At 42.9% G+C, this 21,234-nt stretch overlaps 1 protein-coding gene across 1 annotated transcript in view; it reads left to right on the top strand.

Moving 5' to 3' along the window:
* The window catches only part of LOC126187448 (methyltransferase-like protein 17, mitochondrial), a 126,749-nt gene that overhangs the window by 37,434 nt on the left and 68,081 nt on the right, over positions 1 to 21,234 (top strand). The window contains exons 4-6 of the mRNA XM_049928537.1: positions 9,834 to 10,104; positions 12,077 to 12,239; positions 15,988 to 16,131. Coding sequence (XP_049784494.1) covers positions 9,834 to 10,104; positions 12,077 to 12,239; positions 15,988 to 16,131 — 578 coding nt within the window. The remainder of the gene's footprint in view (positions 1 to 9,833; positions 10,105 to 12,076; positions 12,240 to 15,987; positions 16,132 to 21,234) is intronic.

Genomic DNA, 21,234 nt, shown 5'->3' with positions numbered 1-21,234 from the left:
GTCAGATGGAATTCCTTCAACGGTCAAGAGACCACATCCCGACACAGTGCTCCAACAACTTATGTGCTCTGTGATTGGGAAACTGCGTGTATGTGATGCTTTGAACAGACAGTATTAAGCCACCGCTGCAACCACCAATCACTGGCCCATGTCCTACAACAAAGCAGACAGACTTTAGACATTGTCGTAAACGGCAAGCCAATGACTGTTGCCATTAACCGTGTCAAACCTACATACTTGTTCAAAGAAGAGCTGCTGCCATAGCACTGAGACTACAGCAACCTTCAGTACAGGTGACACAGTTCCTACCACAGGAGCAACAACCAGCCGACGCTGACCGACAAAGAGTGCACAACTCATTCCGGTCACCATGTACACTTCCTGGCTCAGTTACGTGATGATGCTGTGCTTCTGTTGTGAGGGCTGATGTAGCATCTGCTAAGAAGTTTGTGTCAACTGGCGATGTTATAGTGTTCAGTGGTGCAGTCTTGTATGTGTGTGATCTGTGTTAACAAATGAATTTCAGCTGTCAAACAGTTTCTTCGCCAACCACCAGGGGTGCTATTTTTCATAATATGTTCTATATTCTTTTGTATTGTTTATTCTTTGGCTTGTGAATTTTTATATGACTTTGTTTATTCCATATTGTTATGTATTGTTGAGTACCAATTTCTCAGGGATACAGCGTCAGTGACCATTTTTTTTCTGTTTTACCTCTTCTTGGGTTATGTGCACATTCAAAATGTTTCACCTGTGAGTTAAGTGTTTGGATTCATACTCAACTTAGAGATTAACCACTGGTTCAATCTGTTTGGCGGACACTGTTACTGAAATAAAGAGTTTTGTTCCGTGAAACCTCCAGACTTATTTTGTTCACATCAAGCAAAGGTCAATTACCTCATATTGTGCTAATCCCGACAAAACTACCAGGATAAAATTATTAATAGCTGCAAATAACTCCACACACTTAGTGGAAAAGTAGTTTATTTTTGCAAGTAGTTCTTATCCATTTCAGTCTCATCTTTGGATAAAGTATGTCAAAGGTTTGTGTAACTATTCTTAAAGCACCACCAAGTGAAGTGCTGCAGTGGTAAGATTTTGGACTTGCTTTCAGGAAGACAGTGGTTCAAATTCCCATCTGACCATCCAGATTTATGTTTTCTATGGTTTTCTTAAATCACTTAAGGTGGATGCTAGGCTAGGTCCATTGCAAAAGACATGAATCATTTCCCTCCCATTTCTTGCTCAATATGAACTTGTTTTCAATCTCTAATGACCTTGTCTTCAATAAGACACAAAAAACCCAGACTTTCCTTCCTTCCTTCCTTCCTTCCTTCCTTCCTTCGTAAAGCATCATGCTGGTTTGTGGATATGGTCTTGGTGTGAGAAAGGGTAGAAAAAACATCTTTGGTTGTTACATCCAGAATATACTCTCTTGAGCACTAACATGTTGAACTAAAGTAATTATAATATTGAATTTGGTTTATTGCCTTATGGTATGCCTTTGGGAAAAATGCTCTTATTCTCTTAATGGAACAGCAGAGGAGAGAGAGAGCCACGATAAAAACTTGTTGAGTTACAGCACAACATTCATTTGAACATGGAACGCCAGAATGCAACCATTTGAAAGATGTCACTTGATTTTAAATTCCCACCAAATAATGCGTAAAGGAATTAGTGTAGTTTCTACTTCTCCATCTTCCCTCTTCTTTAAGACCACACGTCTGGCAAAAATTCACTTGCAGTATATTAAAATATTCTCATGCCAAATGTAATGTAATGCAGGTGTAATTATGTTGTTTAATATCCCAGAAGTTATTTTAGTAAATAACTTTTATTTATATGGTATGATGCGCTGAGGTGACAAAAGTCATGGGATAGTGATATGCTCATACACAGATGGTGGTAGTATTGCGTACACAAGGTATAAAAGGGCAGTGTATTGGTGGAGCTGTCATTTATACTCAGGTGATTCAGGCAAAAAAGGTTTCTGACATGTTTGTGGCTGCATGATGGGAATTAACAGACTTTGAACACAGAATGGTTGTTGGATGTAGATGCATGGGACAATCTATTTCAGAAATAATTAGGAAATTCAATATTATGGGATCCACAGTGTCAAGAGTGTGCTGAGAATACCACATTTCAGGCATTCCCTCTCATGACAGACAACACAGTGTCTGACAACCTTCACTTAATGACTGTGAAAAATACGTCTGTATAGAGTTGTCAGTGTTAACAGACAAGCAACACTTCATGAAATCGCCACAGAAATCAATGTTGGATGTACAACAAATGTATCCATTGGGAAAGTGTACCAGAAATTGATGATAATTGGCTATAACAGAAGACAGTCATCACGAGTGCCTTTGCTAACAGCATGACACCATCTGCAGCACCTCTCCTAGGGATATGACCATATTGTTTGGGCCCTAGATAACTGGGAAACAGTATTCTGGTCAATGAGTCCCTATTTCAGTTGGTAAGAGCTGATGGTAGTATTCAAGTGTGGTGCAGACCCCAGTAGGCTGCTGACCCAAGTTGTCAACAAGGCACTGTGCAAGCTGGTAGTGCCTCGATAATGGTGTGGGCTGTGCTTAAAGAAATGGACTGGTTCTTCTGGTCCAGCTGCACTGGTCATTGACTGAAAGTGGTTATGTTCAGCTACGTGGAGAACATTTGCAGCCATTCATGCACTTCAGGTTCCAAAACAACAATTGCAATTTTAATGGATGACAGCGTGCCATGTCACCAGATCCCAATTGTTTGTGATAGTCCTAAGACAACCAGTTATTCTTGTAGATGATACTCTTTAAATGTATTGTTGTTGTCAGTGTCCAAAGAAACCTGTTTGGTGGTAGACTACCAAAAGCTGATATTTGTTGCAAAAGGCCATTAGAAGTCATGACCACTGTGTGATGCACAAGGAGAAGCTGAGTTGGAACAAAAAGATGCAAAACATGACATTCGTTCTAATGAAAAAGTATCACGTATATAATAAAATTGAATGGAAACACATTTACTATTAACCTTTTTTATACTTGCTTGCTCCTGTACATACGAATGCTTGTTCATTTAGAAAAGGTCCAGGTACAGAAATGTTCACACCATAAATATTTATTGAAAAATTTTCTGACAAAAATCTGTACCCTTTCACACTCGGTAGCATTAAAAACCCCAAGCAGAAAATAGAAGCATAATTTTCTAATTATTGTGAAGCAATTACCGATACTACCACACACAACTAATTTTGCCACCCACATGAACATAAAGTGGCATTCTCCAGATCAACAGTTAATAACTTCCTTAATGTTGCAGTGTGAGTGTTAAGAAGAAGAAGAAGAAGAAGAAGAAGAAGAAGATGAAGAAGAAGTCAAAGAAAAAGGAAGTAATCATAAAATCAATCTCATGCAGTGACTTACACTGATCTGAAACATTATGACCACTTCCCACCACAAGATCGAATGGCATCTGGTAGTGTTGTGGTCATTTGACATGGTAAAAAAAGTATATAAGATGAGCAGATATGAATGGGGAATCATTCTAGCATTGATACAGGCTGCAAATGGGAACATCCACTGATACAAGCAACTTCAACTAAACATAGTGAAAATAATCAATTTTTAATAAGATAACGTAATTGGACAGATAAAACATGTAATCATCAAGCGGCGGCAGGAGAACACGTAAAATAAAAATTAAAAAAAAAGGCTTGACATTGAATCCTACGTTGAACAGTTCTGACCACAATCCCAACTTGATCCACCACCACTACCTCAAAATCATTTTTTACAAGTCTTCTAAGAATTCCTCACATTCAACATTGCTTCACAATTCTTCCTCAGGTCCCTATAACATGTCTTCTGCAGAACTTCAGGCTCTCCATTCATGAAAAGCTGATGACTCCAACATTATTCTCACAACAGACAAAGAATCTACTACTGTGGTACATGACTGACAGGAATATGTTAGTGAAGATCTACGCCAGCTGTCTGACACCTCTACATACAGGATCTGCCATCAAGATCCCATCCCTGTGATTCAAACTAATGACACCTCAATCTGTAGAACTTCTTACCTCATGCAAACAATGAATCCCCACCTTTTACCTTCTTCCTAAGATTCACAAACTCGATCATCCTGGGTGGCCTGTAGTTGCTGGCTTCAGAGTACCCATAGAACATCTCTTTGCCTTTGATCAGCACCTTCAACCCACAGGACAAAGAGTTCCCTCCTATATTAAAAACACCAACCATTTCCTAGATTGTCTGAAACCCTTGCCCATCCCACTCCCAGCACACACTTTTCTTTTCAACATTGATGCCACCTCCCTCTATACCAATATCCCCACCTACATGGTGTGTCTGCTGCTGAACATTTCCACAGTCAGTGCCCACCTGTTTCTGAATCTATGACATCCTTCCTGCTCACCTTAATTAACTTTATACTTATTAACAACTACTTCACCTATGAGGGGCAGACAAACAAAAAGATCAGGGGTACGGCCATGGGAACCAGGATGGCTCCCTCCTATGCTAACCTTTTCATGGGTCGCTTAGTGGGGGCTTTCCTGGAATCCATAAGCTTTCAGCCCATGGTTTGATTCACATGCATTGATGACATCTTTAGCATATGGACTCATGGTGAGGCTGACCTGTTAAGATTCCTGGAATCTCTGAATACCTTCTCCCCATTACGCATCACATGGTCTTATTCTGAATCCCGTGCCACTGTCTGTGATTTTAATTTCATCCTCACAGGAGGCCAGCTACACACTCCTGTCCACATCATACCTACTAACACACAACAGTACTGACATTTTGAGAGTTGCCATCCTTTCCATGTCAAATGTTCCCTCCCATATAGCCTTGGCATTCGAGGCAAATATATTTGTTTGGATGCAGACTCTTTACAGTGACACACCACCATTCCCACCACAGCCTTCACTGGACATCATTACCCCACTAGCCTAGTTCAAAAGCAGATTTCCTGAGCCATCACATCCAGTCCTAGTACTGCTGATCCCTCCAAAAAAACAACTTCAGAACACACCACTTGTCACTCGGTATTGTACTCATCTTAAATGTATTAATCAGGTACTTCCACAAGGCCATGACTTCCTAAAATTATGCCCTGAAATGAGATCCAATCTGTCTGAGATTTTGCCCACCACAACTAGAGTAGCTTTTCATCACCCTCCCAATCCCCACAACACCCTTGTCAGATCCTCCTTCTGCATCCATCTCCCTGCCCTATGGCTCCTACCCCTGTGATTGTCCCCTTTGCAAGATTTACTCTAGGCACCCTCGTACCATCATCTATACCAGCCCTGTAAATGGCGAAAACATATACTATCGAACTGACAGCCACCTGTGAAATGAGACATGTCATGTATCAGCTGTTATATAAACACTGTTTGGCCTTTTACATTGGCATGACTACCAGCAAATTGTCAGTTACAATTGATGGCATGGGCAGAGTGTGTATACTGGCAACACACAATATCCTGTTGCAGAACATGCTCTACAACATGACAGTTGTGACCCCCATGCCTGTTTCAACATGCACCCTCTGGATTATTCCTCCAGACACCAGTTTCTCAGAACTCCGCAGGTGGGAACTAGCGCTACAACATGTCCTCGGTTCTCACCACCCACCTGGCCTTAATTTACATTAATTTCTTCCATCTCAGCATTTCTTCATGGTAACTACTTTCTTCACTCCATTTAAGTTTTCTACATCTTTCATTTTCTGACCTGTATATTTTTCACTGTCGCTCTCCCACCTCTGTTACATATAATGCACTAAAGTTTTCGCACTTATTAACTCGTGCATGATGTTTAAGCAGTAATCTCTGTCTTGCATATTACCCTGTCTTCCACTTTTAAGTTCGTTGGTTTCCAAATATCGTCTGGTGCAGTCTACACTGATCTGATCCCAGCACACACTTTTCTTTTCAACATTGATGCCACCTCCCTCTATACCAATATCCCCACCTACATGGTGTGTCTGCTGCTGAACATTTCCACAGCCAGTGCCCACCTGTTTCTGAATCTATGACATCTATGACATCCTGTCTGGCAAGTCTCCCCTAATCCGGGCTTCATGGAGACTTTTTCTTACTCTACTCCTTTACATAAAGTTCTCCAGTTCATTTCCCTTCACCTCTCTTCTGAGAGAAGGAGCCGCTGGCTCCAAAAGCTCGCATAAGTAAAACCTTTGTTTTATACATGTGTTCTTCTGCTGCCTCTTGGTGAGTAGATTTTTGACTAAAAGTAGATTGCTATGGCCTGGAACCTGGTAACTAGAATCTCAGGAAAAGTGAAGCTGGTTGGTTGTTCACATGCTAGTGTCATGAGCATCTATGCAAAGTGCTGAAAGGATGGTGCAACCATGGGTAGGCAGTGATGTGTTGGGCATGCACGCCTCAACACAGAAGGTGGAGATCGGAGTCTTGCCCATTTTGTAAAACCCGATAGATGGTGATCTGTGAAAGAGTACAGTGCTGGTCCAGGCGCAATTCATTCAGAGCACATTGCCCAGTGTGCATAGTTGAAAATAGGTCTCTGCAGCAGATGATCCCTCTATGTTTGCATAATGATATAGTCGGTTATGACTGCAGTGTTGAGATTGGACTGTGGATCAATGGAATCATGTTGCATCATCAGATGAATTGTGTTGCGTCATTAGATGAATCACAGTGCCTGGTCGGATGAGCTACATTTCTTATTACCCCAGGTTGATGGTCATGCCAACATTCAGACGAATGGATGAATGGACCATGCTCAGACACAGAACAATGGGTTGGTATTATGCTATGGCGAATATTCATCTGGGCTTCCATAAGCTCTGTGGTATGACTGCTGTGATGTACTTGAATATTATTACAGACTATCAACATGCCTTCGTGCTTGATGTCTTCTCTGACGGCTTCCATAAGCTCTGTGGTATGACTGCTGTGATGTACTTGAATATTATTACAGACTATCAACATGCCTTCGTGCTTGATGTCTTCTCTGACAGTCATGATATCTTCCAGCACGATAACAATTCATGTCATAAAGGCAGAACTGTGTTACAGTGGTTTGAGGGACACAATAGTTAGCTCACATTAGTGTCTTGGCCACCAAATTTTCCTTATCTGCACCTAATTAATCACATCTGGGATTCTATTGGGTGCCAGCTCAGTGCCTACAGCTGATAATTTACAAGAATTTCCTGGCCTACTCCATATTACTAGATTTCTGGAAAGCATTTGACACTGTGCCCCTATGCAGACTGTTAATGAAGGTACAAGCATATGGTATGGGTTCCCAGATATGTGAGTGGCTTGAAGACTTCTTAAGAAATAGAACCCAATATGTTATCCCTGACAATGAATGTTCATCAGAGATAAGGATATAGACAGGAGTGCCCCGGGGAAGTGTGTTCGGGATGCTGTTATGTTCTGTATATGTAAATGACCTGGTAGACAGGGTAGCGAGCAATCTCTGCTTGCTTGCTGATGATGCTATGGTGTATGGGGGATGACAAATGTGAGGGACTGTAGGTGGATACAAGATGACTTGGACAAAATTTCTAGTTGGTGATGGCTGGCAGCTAGCTCTAAATGTAGAAAAATGTAACTCAGTGCGGATGAGTAGAAAAAACAAACCTATAATATTCAGATACAGAATTAGTAGTGTCCTGCTTGACACAGTCACATCATTTACATGTCCGGGCAAATGTTAGAACGTGATATCAAATGGATCGAGCATGTTAGGATGTGGTTTGGAAGGCGAAAGCTCAACTTCGGTTTATTGGGACAATTTTAGGACTGTGGTTCATCTGTAATGGGGACTGTTTGGGATCTGCACCAGATTGGATTAAAGGATGACATTGAAGCAATTGTGAGATGGGCTGCTAGATTTGTTACCAGTAGGTTCAGTAAATGCACAAGTATTACAGAGATGCTTCATGAACTCAAATGGGATTTCCTGGAGGGAAGTCTACAGTCTTTTGCCGAACACTTTTGAGAAAATTGAGAGAACTGGCTATTGAATGATTCTGCTGCCACCAATATACATTTTACAGGACCATGAAGATAAAAGAAATTTGAGCTTGTATGAAGGCATATAGGCAGTTTTGTTTCCCTCATTCTGTCTGTGAGTGGAAGAGGAAAGGAAATGACTACTAGTGATATAAGGTACCCACTGCCACACACCATACGATGGCTTGCGGAGTATGTATGTTGATGTAAATGTAACTGTAGACCTGCATATAAACTTCTGGTACCATATATATCCAGAAACTTACCTAGGACATGCTGAATCCACGCCTTTGCAGAATTGCTGCTGTGTTGGATTCCAAAAATAGACCAACATGGGGAAAATCTCTTACCGAACTGCCAAAATTTTTCTTAACATATGATGAAAGAATAAGTTTTCAAGCCAGTGATAATACACAAAACAATCAACAGCCTCCAAACTACCACTCAGTAATACAAAATATCTAGTGAGTACAAACTTATTTCTAATTCATGCCTAATCTTCTGTATTGGCTACACTGGTAGAACTTTTACAAAAAGATTTTAAACACATAGGTGTACTGTCTCAAGAACAGAAATAAATCCAGTTTTCTTTCACATCTTGCTCAATACAAAAAACATAGTAGAGAACCTTCTTGTACTCCATTTTGCCAATAAAGACATATACAGTTACCAGACAAATACAAATTTTTATCAAAACATGTCAGATTATATTCAGATTATATTCTCACAGACCAAACTGACAAACAATTTTTTTCCCTTCAAAACCTCCGATTACCCAAATACAGGTAACGTAGCTAGAAGTTAATCATTTCTCTTAAATTGTTAGTCAGTAGCCTCTCAAATAATTATGCCTCTAATTTAAACATGTAGCCTTAACAATCCTATTTTTTTAAAAAAATGGTTGTGGCCATACAACCATGATACGGAAAGGAGAGATTGCTACTCGCCACTTAGAGGAGATACATGTACAATGAAAAAGATGCTAGAAATATTTCCACACTTGGACAAAGTGCACCTCCAGAAGTAGAAAATCCACATATATTCACACAAGCACAACTCATGTACACATGGCCCCTTTCATCACAGTAAATACGAAAAGGATAATTTTTCTGTTTTAGCTCTGAGCTCTGTCAAGGCTTCGTTTGTGACACAAGATATGGCCTCCTCTGTAAAGACAACTTTACAGAAACCAAACTTAGAGATGGTTGACAAGTTCTACTCAGAAAATTGGGCCAGTATTGTATTGTAGGCTACTTATTTGAAGGATACCTTATCTCTGTTTTTATAGATGGTGTTACTAGTATATATGTGAGCCAAAAATCCAAGGAAACATGCCATGAATAATCGATAGATTTACTGTGTAAGGTGACTCAGTAGCTAAGGCACTGTGGCTATAGTCTGGTTTAAGGGGGTTTGAATTCCTGTCCGACCATGCATATGCTGTGGTGAATAGCAGGGTGACTAGTTTGAAATGGATATACGCCATCCCCGTCACAACTGCTCAAGACAAAAACGTGGAGAATTTGTAAATGATGGATACTAAGTAAACAAAAATCAGAATACTTGACATTACGTGCAAAACAGGTCACTCTCATTTGTTGCCACTTATATTCTGGTTGGTCCTATTTTGAGGTTTTCTCAGGTACTGAAGCAGCATCTCTGGTTCTGAGTGTCTGAATTTCTATGTCCACCACAGCATGTTACAGCCAAATTTACTACAATTTACATTATTACATTTTATGATGTTGGTCCTCATTGTATTTTTAGCATTAGAATATAATATAAATATTGAATTTTTTGACAGATGGCCTTGAAAATCCTCTGTTTGGTGTTGAAGAAAAGGAATTCTTCAGAGAAAAGTACAAGGGACTGGTTCAAAAAGTGCTGAAACAACATTTATATAAGTGGCAGTCCATAGAGTATGACAAAACAAAATCACTTGTGTACTTGATTGGAAGGTCAGCTGCGGAATATGCTGTTTTGTTCAGAATAATGAAAGAGATATCTAAAAGAGTTCCTGAATTCCAACCAAAGTCACTATTAGATTTTGGATCTGGTGCTGGGACAGCCATTTGGTAAGTACTATAATTCCAGTTTTTAAATATGACAGTTGCATATTTCATTTAATTATCAGAATGAATTATCTGGGGAAATGAAGTAATGTGCACACACTTGAAAGCCGTGCCATTAGCAGTGTGTTGTCAACCGCAAGAATGTGCTGCGTAAAGGCAATACTGTGAACTTAAGATAGAGCCCACTACGGGCGAGTGCCTATTTAAACCCTGCCATGCTGTACTCATGCTCAGTTATGTTACTACTGCCTGCATATATTTGTCTTATCTTACTGTGTTCACTTTATGTTATGGTGGTTGGTATACATGCTACAGTCTCATAAAATTGTACTAATAATCTTGGGTATATTGTGTGTTGTCCAAGCTACAATGCAAGTGATGACTAGTGTGGGATTGTTCTCCATGCGGTTTTCAGTCATCTGTTGCGTTTACAATGTCTGATGGTGCTACTGATGAGCTTTTATGCCAGCTGGTTGATCAGCAAGGGGTTCTTACTGTGATGTTGCAGCATCTCAGTCCACAGCAGGAGGTGCTCGTGACAGCGCAACACAATGAAACCCAGGTATTGCAAATGCCTGCCTCTGATTTGGCCAGTTCGGATCCATCTTAACCTGTGTCACCTGCTGCATTGTCCCTTGCAACTCGTGTTTTGCCTGTCACCTCTCTGGTCATGTATCTGCTACTGTTTCCGGATTACAATGAGCATGTTGAAGAATTGGAAGCCTATGGAAAATGGTTGTGGAAGCATTCTCATGCATTTGGATTCACTGATGTCACCTTATGCTGTGCTTTCTTCTTATCCTGATTATCAGCTTGTGTGTATCAACTTCTTTGTCAACTGGCCCCCCTGCAGAATCCATCTTCACTCTCTTTTGATAACATGTGTGACCTGTTTTCAAAATATTACTGTAAATGGATGCATGTCATTGTTGCTCAGTTTGAGTTCTGTCAATGTAAGAAATCAGAACATTCCTATAAGACTTGGCCAGCTGACCTTCTTGGAGTCTGATTTTCAACATATTAGAGCTATTCCATTATTCCATGAATACCAAATAATAGCCGGATCCACATCCAAGGCAAATCCCTTCTAATGCTGCTTTCAGTTGCCTCTCATAGCACCATCGAGGTGTACCATGCTAAGGCTATTCGTAATCAATATAAGTGTTACACTGTATCTCTTGTGGCCTGACCAGGTACGCCAACCTGTGTAGCTGTCATCCTGTTTCCGGGCCGGGGTGGCTGTCTGGGTACACAGGTTTGCTCGTCCCCAAAATGGATTCACACTGTCATCTCCCAATGCTGCGGCCGCCATCTCTGTGACATCCATACAGAGGAGGGTCTCTCTGCATGTCGTTATAACCAGTCCATCAAGCACATGTTGGATGCATCAAGAAGATATCTTACAGTATTTTTGCATGCACCAGTGACCATTCGCCAGTAGTGACCATACTGATGGGGGACGGAAAACCCTACCATGAGAGCTCCTTACCATCATTTTGGCCAGCATGGGAACACAATGCAGTGAATGCATTGCCATCTGTGGTGATAACTCACCCTATTAATAAATACGTTCCGCCTTTTGCGATATCCAGGAGACCATCATGAGTCGCTGTGATTTCAGTGTAATTATTGTCTCTGAATAAAAGTGTCATTTCTGTTCATCTCATTGTCTATTTCTTTCATTTACCTTCTGTACTATACTGTAGCAGTTCTTTCTACATATGGCCCAAGTTTCATCGAGCTGTGTTAGATGGCAGTGACACATTATGCGAAAGTTACTTTCATCCTTTAGTTTTGCAAACCAGTGTCAGGAAGGCCATGCTGTTGTAAATGTCAGTACTGGTTTTATGAGTAAGCTTGAAAATTTTGAAAATATTGTTTATATACCTGTTGTTATTTCTGACATAGATTCTAATTACAGTAATAACATAGAAAACCATGTTAAAAATTTTACTGATAGAATTTTTAATTTTAGGGCTGTTAATTCAGTCTGGAGAGAGACCATGAAGGAATATTTTTGTGTGGATTCCTCCCGTGATATGAATGAAATTTCAAGTCTTATTGTGAGAGATGGAAATGCTAACAAAGATCTTCCAAAAGGGATCTTTTATCGACAGTTTCTGCCAGCCTCACACACAGTAAGGAGAAGATTTTTATATTTTTTTCTAGTACTTAAACCATCTTTTGTGTAAAGAAATTACAGAATATGATGTATTTTCATAGATATTGTAATTAATGGTTGCAAGAAAATGTGAGTTATATAAGTAAATGCCACAACTAAATGATCTAGTGTGTGTGTGTGTGTGTGTGTGTGTGTGTGTGTGTGTGTGTGTGTGTGTGTGTGTGTGTGGGAGATGGTGAGGTACTGCGTGTAAACTGAGGTGACAAAAAAGTCATGGAATACCTCCTAATATCATGTCAGACCTCCTTTTGCGTGACATGATGCAGCAACTCGGCATGGCATGGACTCAGCGAGTCATTGGAAGCCCCTGCAGAAATAGTGATCCATGCTGCATCTCTACTCAGGCATAATTGTGAAAGTGCTGCCAGCACTTGATTCTGTGCATGAACTGACCTCTCGATTACATCCCATAAATGTTCGAAAGGAGTAATGTTGGGCGATCTGGCTGGCCAAATCATTTCCTCGAACTGTCGAGAATGTCGTTAAAATCAGTTATGAACAGTTGTGACCCACTGACATGGATATTGTCATCTATAAAAATTCCATTATTGTTTGGAAACAAAATGTGGTGTCACCGCCAGACACCACACTTGCTAGGTGGTAGCTTAAATCGGCCGCGGTCCATTAGTACATGTCGGACCCGCGTGTCGACACATAACACAAAAAGGTCCCTGAATGGCTGCAAATGCTCTCCAAGTAGCCAAAGATAACCATTTCCAGAATGAGATTTTCACTCTGCAGTGTAATGTGTGCTGATATGAAACTTCTTGGCAAATTAAAACTGTGTGCCGGACCGAGACTTGAACTCAGGACATTTGCCTTTCGCGGGCAAGTGCTCTGTCCTCACAGCTTCAGTTCTGCCAGACGAGGTACTGGCAGTATTGAATCTGTGAGGATGGGTCGTGATCATGCTTGAGTAGCTCAGATGGTGGAGCACTTGCCCGCAAAAGGCAAATGTCCCGAGTTTGAGTCTCGGTCCGACGTACAGTTTTAATTTGCCAGGAAGTTTCATAACCATTTCCAGTCAACGATTACCCAACAATGCACTGTCCTTTTATACATTGTATACACAATACTGCCACCATTTGTATATTTGCATATCGCTAACATGTGACTTTTGTCATTTCAGTGTATGCAGACTGAACATTGTTAGTGTATATTAAGGTAAGTGAAGTAAAGTAAAGCAAAACAAAGCAAAGCAAAACTATTTGTTCTGGCCCTGATGGGCCAACCAGGAGTGATCGACCACTGTGTCATCCTCTGGCAGTCATCATTGTATGTGGTTCAGAGGAATATGGGGTCATCATTCCACTCTCCTGCCTGTTGTTGACTTTATTTGTCTTGGAACTGTTGCTTCTCACTCAAGTAGCCCCACAGTTGGCATCACAAGGCTGTGAGTGCACCCTGTTCCAGTCCTCTCACCAAGGAAATATCCCTGGCAGTACTGTGAACCGAAGCTGGGTCTTCCACATAGCAGCCAGAAATGCTGAGAACTGAACAGCAGAGGCGGACTGAATATCATGTGGTGTTCAGTTAAATGCTTTGCTTTGCTCACCTTGAAATCCACTAGTGATATTGAGTCTATATGTATGTGAATAACCCTTTTATGTGGTATTGACTTATCCACTCTATCACTGTTCATCAAAGACTGTCATTGCAGGTACACGTAATAATTGTTGCAGATGTGTACTGGTTTGTTTGTCTAAATGGGTTCCATTGTTTCTAAATAGGAGACAATTTGTGTGATCAGATAATGTATTGCTAATCTAAGTTGATTGTTGAGTCTTTACCATCAGGACATAAAATTCGAAATACTGCCAGTAGACAAATAGTAGAAGAGTGTGAGGAGTGAAAATAGCGCCCAGTGTTGTATGTGATGGCAGTTGTTTGCAGTTAACAGAATACTTTTTATGAGATGGTAGTGTTTATCCCTTTGTACATCATCAGTTATTAAAGAATAATAAAAAAAAGAAACTTGAAAAGAAGATGCATAAAGCATTGTTTGTGTGCAGATAGGATCTTTTTCATCTCTTATTGTTTTCCTATTTTTGAAGTCCAATTTTGTTCAGTGAATAGCTTTCAGTTGTGCCTGGCAGTTATATTGATATGCTCCTGTCTAACAGTAATGTGGCAGTATAGATAGCTTTTTGTGATAATACCTTTATAGTGCCTCTACACCCTTATAATTGGGTGTATTTTTGTGGAAAGTGAGGTAGACATACCTAGTGGCATGTAGCAGCCCTTTCTTTCGTAATGATAGCAGTGGTAGATCATGGCATGGACACTATGAAATGTCAAAGTTGTTGGGGATCCATCTAGATCCCTGATGGCGTAATCACTATCCCCAACTCAGGGAAATTGGTATGACTGGGTCTAAGACATATATGTCTTGAACAAATATTCAGATGTCCATCATGTGTTTCTGAAACCGTTCTGACACAATTGAGATGTCCATCATGTGTTTCTGAAACCGTTCTGACACAACTGAGATGCAACTGAGTGTTCTGCTGAAGTTGTATGTTGTCAGACAGAAGGGTCCCATGACCATACTCAGTTTGTGGTAACAAAAACGTATCAGGGGCTCCATTTCATCTTGTGTAAACATTATCCATACAAGATTAACCCCACTATAAGCCTTAATGGTACTTTGTTACCAAGCAGGATTAGCCACGTGATATGGTTTTTGATGTACTTGTACTTTGCCATCAGTACTTGTACTTGTACTTGTACTTTACCATAGCTTTTCAGTCTAGTCAACCTTCTTAGAGCATAAAAAGAACAATGATGAGTGGTACGTCATCTGACAGCTTCCTAGTCACTTGAAATGCCAAACCATTTCATTCATCTTGCAACAGGAGCTGTCCATCTCCAAAACCACACCTACCTCTAGTTCATTTGCTTATGAGTGTTTTGGATTAAGCTTTTCAAACTTGGAAGGAGACCATTGTGTTGTGTAAAAGCCATTCTCAGAGCACACAGACAATAGATTACATGGAAAGTGTAGATATTCAGTCAGAGTGTCCTGGTTAATTGAGAAATACAGACTATCAATTATAATCCACTGCTAGGGTAATAGTTAACCCTGGAACTTGCACCTACTGTGACGCATCTGTACAGGATAGATTGTGCTAGTTCTCATGTATGTCAATATTGATTCATCCATAAAAGTGATAATCATCTGTGAAATGTTTATCATCACACGTAACTCTTGTATCCATGCCATTTTTTCCCTAATGACTTACTGTGTAAGTTCATCTATTATACTATGAAATGAACATTCCTAAGAAACAATCAATAAAATTCTGGAAAGCCATATGGCTGCATTCCCAGGATTCATCAATGAAGAAATACACATGTGAAAATATGAACATGCACAATCCGGGAAAGCATGTACACTAGTTTTTCTGATATACTTACTATAATGCTTATAGGTGGACATACCACCAGCATTCTGTTTTTGCTGAACCATGATCTTGTTTCCAATGGTTTATATGTAATGAAAATAATCATTTCATTTTATTATTGCCACCACCACCACCACCACCACTACCACTACCACCACCAGCACCACAAACTTCCAAACAGTTCCATAATATTTTTTTTCAATTTTTCAGTCCCTTCTAGTAAGATATTTTTATTTTTATGAGTACTTTGTTAAGAATTCTGTGTTTCATTTTTTTTCTCTAGATTTTCCCTTTTCACAGATAAAATTTGATATTGTTATCAGTGCCTACTCTTTACTGGAGTTGCCTTCAACAGAAGTAAGGTTGGAAACAGTCCGTAATCTGTGGAGCAAGGCACTAAGATACATTGTATTTGTGGAACAAGGGACAAATGCTGGCTTTCAGGTAAGTGATAATTTTGTTCCATTATATGTCCACAATGCCACTGTTCTGTAAAAGTGAGTCAGGTGGTGCAGTAGGAAGACTCTGAGCTCATGTGTGGGAGGACAGCAGTTCAAATTGTCATCCAGATTTAGGTTTTCCGTGATTTCCTGGAATCAATTAAGAGGCATGCCAACATCGTTCCTCTGTAAAGGACATGGCTGATTTCATTCCCCATATATTCCCAAACCAGACCTGTGCTCTGTCTTTAATGATCACATAATTGATGGGACTGCTGTTCATTGTTTTTCTTTTCCTTGTGGAAGAGTCATCAGATACTATTATAGTATTTTATTGCTATTACTATTGTTGTCTGCCCTCTGGTGAATCAACTCCAAAATTGCTATAGGCAGGTTACTAGCAATGGTGTAGATAATTTCTTGAACTATCAGTTTTCAGCCTTTGTCATTGTCCTGTGTAATGTCTGTTTCTTCATCTTATTTTATGTGTACAATATATTTCATCGTATTTGACTCTGATGTGAATTGTTAAGGAATAAAGTGAAACACTTCAGTTTTCCATCTTGTCATTTTTTTTTTCTTATCAAATACCTCATGATAGATAGGTAGACAGTTTGTACTTAAGTTAGTTGCTCATACAGTACACAGCCAAACCCTCCTGCGGGTTCGGGGGTAAGACTAGGCCCGAGGTATTCCTGCCTGTCGTAAAAGGCAACTAAAAGGAGTCTCAAACGTTTCGGCCTTATGTGATGGTCCCCTGTCGGGTTTGACCTCCATATCTCCAAATTCTTCTGAAGAGCGAGCCGATTGGGGAAGGGCGCCTTACATGGTTCATTTTGTCCATTGTGCATTGAGACCTCTAGCCAGCCTTACCATCGTCGCATTGCCGTCCCTCTCATTCTCCATCTCTTGGGCGAGGATGCATTCCTGGGTGCAATTTCCATTATGCACTGCACAGTGTTGCTTTTTGCGGAGGTGACGACCATGGACTTTATTGCACCTAATATCCAGCACGGTAGCCAGTCCGTTGTGGTGGGGCTGCCATGTACCCTGTTGGTTGTAGCCCCCTGACAACACAGGGATCGCTCTACTGATGCCTGCGCCGTTTACTCCCCATGTATGCCAAGGAGTAGATGCCCAACTCCCTGGGGCATCAGGACTCCCGGCAATGGCCATCCTGCCAGGTGGCTCTTCCTGTGGCTGGGTGGCGCCCATGGGGAGGGCCCTTGGTTGGAGTAGGTGGCATCAGGTTGGATGATACGCAATGAAGCATGGAACATCTTCTATTGCTGATGGCCATCCATCAGCAGTCTCTAAGCATTCGAGGGCTCATTTTAAAGCTAACGTTTATGACGCCAAATCGTTCCCCTCCCTGGCCACACCATGGGAAGAATGAAAGGCAATGAATGAAAGTGAGACGTATTCGCCAGATATCTCGTCTGTACCAGAGCTGATGGGGAATCCTTTGTATCCGTGAAGCCTCAGTTCTTTGTAAAGCATTTAGAGGACAAGTTTGGGGAGGTGGAGAGCTTGTCCAAAATGCGCTCTGGGTCAGTTTTGATAAAAACAGCATCCTCTGCCCAGTCACGCAGGTTACTTGCTTGTGACGAGTTGGGGGATGTTAACGTTACCATCACACCACATAAGAGTTTAAATGTGGTCCAGGGTATTATTTTCCATAGGGACCTACTTTTGCAGTCTGATGACGAGCTGCGTGCCAACTTAGAGCGTCGAGGTGTCCATTTTGTCTGGCGCGTTCGTCTGGGTCCGAGGGACAACCAGGTAGCAACCGGTGCCTTCATCTTGGCCTTCGAGAGTGATATATTACCGGAGAAGGTCAAGGTGATGGTCTACCGATGTGATGTCAAGCCCTATATCCCTCCCCCGATGCGGTGCTTTAAGTGCTGAAAGTTCGACCATATGTCTTCCCGCTGCACTTCCAGCCTTATATGTCGAGATTGTGGATGCCCATCACATCCCGATACGCCATGTGCCCCGCCTCCCATCTGTGTCAACTGTGGAGAGCACCATTTACCTTGCTCCCCAGACTGCAGGATCTTACAGCAAGAGCACAAAATCATGGAATGTAAGACCCTGGACCGACTGACCTATACTGAGGCCAAGCAGAAATATGAATGACTACATACGGTACGAATGACTTCCTCCTATGCTGCTGCAATGACAACCATGTTAGCCCCATAAGTTCAGCATATTCCAGCCCAATCACAGAGCCGTACAACTCCACATGCCCCCTTGCCCATGGGGGCATTATCCCCCCTGTTGCTCCTGTGCTACCTACCTCGGGAGCAACACCCCCCACACATCGAGGACATCCGTCCCCACTTCTAAGCCGGAGAAGTGTCCAACTTCTTCGGCTTCTCATGCTTGCAAGGGGTCCCTTGGATCCATCCCTTCCCAGGTTTCCACAAGCGGGAAGGCTGACAACCGACAGTGGCGTAAGTGCCCACAATCCGCTGGTCGTAGGGCTTCGCAATCCTCCTCCGTCCCGGAGACTGAATCGGTGAAGCCCTCCCAGCCTGTGAAACCCAAGGAGCAGCGTGAGAAATCCAAGAAGAAGAGCTCTCAGCCTAAGGAACGTGCGGTGGCAGCCACCCCACCGCAACCTTCCAGCTCTGCGTCTGAGGTCGAGGTGGAGATTCTGGCATCTGCTGAGGACCTCTATCTCGCCGGTCCCTCAAACACCATGGGTAGCACTGGCACAGGTGCTCAATCGGAGGCAGCAGGTGACCCAGCGGCGTAATCTGCCTTCCCAGTCCCTTCACACCTTTCTGAGTCATGGACAATACCATCCTCCAGTGGAACTGCAGCGGTTTCTTCCATCATCTAGCTGAGCTCCGACAACTTATCAGCGTACACCCTTTCTTCTGCATTGCTCTTCAGGAAACTTGGTTTCCAGCATTGCGAACCCCCGCCCTCCGTGGCTATCAGGGTTATTATAAGAACCGGGCAGCTTATGAAAGAGTGTCTGGTGGCGTCTGCATCTATGTCCTTCACTCTCTTCACAGCCAGTCTGTCCCTCTACAAACACCTTTAGAGGCTGTCACTGTTCGGGTATGGATGCCACAGGCTGTTACTGTCTGCAGTCTGTATCTTCCACCGGATGGTGATGTCCCACAGCATGTCCTGGCTGCGCTTATCGCCCAATTGCCGCCACCTTTCATGTTACTGGGCGACTTCAACACCCATAACCCTCTGTGGGGTGGGTCAGTGGCAACAGGTCGAGGTGCCATCGTTGAGAATGTATTGGCACAGCTCGACCTTTCCCTTTGAAATGATGGTGCCTTTACACATTTCAGTGTGGCGCATGGCACATACTCCGCCATTGACCTTTCGATCTGCAGCCCTAGCCTCTTACCTTCTGTCCAATGGCGTGTGCATGACGACCTGTGTGGTAGTGACCACTTTCCGATCTTTCTGTCACTGCCACAGCGTCATTCTTCTGGGCGCCCTTGCAGATGGGCTATGAATAAGGCTGACTGGGACTTGTTTTCCTCCATTGCCGCTATTGACCCTGTTTCTCATGAAGCCAGTGATTCGGTGGTTCACTCAGTCGCCACCAGTGTCGTTACTGCCGCAGAATCTGCCATTCCCCGTTCTTCTGGGTCCCCTCGGCGGAGGACTGTGCCTTGGTGGTTGCCTGACATCACTGAAGCGATTAAAGACCGCCAGCGGGCGCGCCAGCGGGCGCGCCAGCGGGCGCTCCAGCATCACAAGCGACATCCCTCCATAGAACACCTCATCGCCTTCAAACGTCTGCGTGTGCGAGCCCACTGCCTTATCTGCCAATGCAAGCAGGAGTGCTGGGAACGGTATGTGTCCACCATTGTCCTCCATGTCACTCCATCGCAGGTCTGCGCCAAGATTCGATGCCTCTATGGCTATCGGACCACTGTCAGCGTCCCTGCGCTCTCACTGAATGGAGCAGTTTGTACTGACTCCGACATAATTGCCAACCGCTTGGCAGAGCATTTTGCTCTGAGTTCCACTTCTTCGAATTACCCACTGGCCTTCCGCTCCATTAAAGAGCGGATGGAACGTCAGAGCCTTTCATTTCACACCCACCATCTTGAATCCTACAATGTTCTGTTCAGTGAATGGGAATTTCACAGTGCCCTCGCCACTTGCCCTGATACCGCTCCTGGGCCAGATCGCATCCACTGTCAGATGCTGAAACACCTTTGAGTGGACTGCCAGCGACGGCTCCTCAACCTTTACAACCGTCTCTGGGTCGAGGGTGAGTTTCCGTCGCAATGGCGGGAAAGCATTGTTATCCCCGTTTTGAAACCTGGCAAGAACCCTTTGGAGGTGGACAGCTACTGCCCCATTAGCCTCGCCAACGTTCTTTGCAAGTTGCTCGAACAGATGGTGAGCCGGCGATTTAGTTGGGTACTCGAGTCACGGGGCCTCCTGGCTCTGTCTCAGGGTGGGTTCCGTAAAGGCCGCTCTGCCGCCGACAATCTGGTGAGCATGGGGTCAGCCATCCGTACGGCATTTGCCCGCCGTCAGCACCTGGTCGCTGTCTTTTTCGACATGCGGAAGGCGTACGATACTACATGGCGCCACATCCTCTCTACACTTCATGATTGGGGTCTTTGGGGTCCGCTGCTGATTTTCATACGCAATTTTCTGGCACATCGTACCTTCCGCGTGCAAGCCGCGTCCTCTCATAGTTCCTTCCAAGTTCAGGAGAACGGGGTGCCACAGGGATCTGTTTTAAGTGTCTGCCTGTTTTTAATGGCAATTAACAGGCTTGCTGCGGCGGTGGGAACGTCTGTCTCAGCGTCCTTGTATGCTGATGACTTCTGCCTTTACTATAACTCCATTGGCATTGCAGGAGCTGAACGTCAGCTGCAGGGCGCTGTCCGCAAGGCCCAGTCTTGGGCTGTAGCGCATGGCTTTCAGTTTTCGGCAGCCAAGACCTGCATTATGCATTTCTGCCGGCGACACACTGTTCATCCGGAGCAGCGGCTGTACCTTGATGGCGAACTTCTTGCTGTGGTGGAGTCACATAGGTTTTTGGGTGTGGTTTTCGATGCCCGATTGACTTGGCTGGCTCATATTCAACAGCTTAAACAGATGCGTTGGC

This window comes from Schistocerca cancellata, chromosome 1 (genome assembly GCF_023864275.1).
Source record: "Schistocerca cancellata isolate TAMUIC-IGC-003103 chromosome 1, iqSchCanc2.1, whole genome shotgun sequence".
In the NCBI taxonomy this organism is placed as follows: domain Eukaryota; kingdom Metazoa; phylum Arthropoda; class Insecta; order Orthoptera; family Acrididae; genus Schistocerca; species Schistocerca cancellata.
Note: the sequence above shows the minus strand (reverse complement) of the source record. Positions and strands in the feature narration are given on the sequence as shown.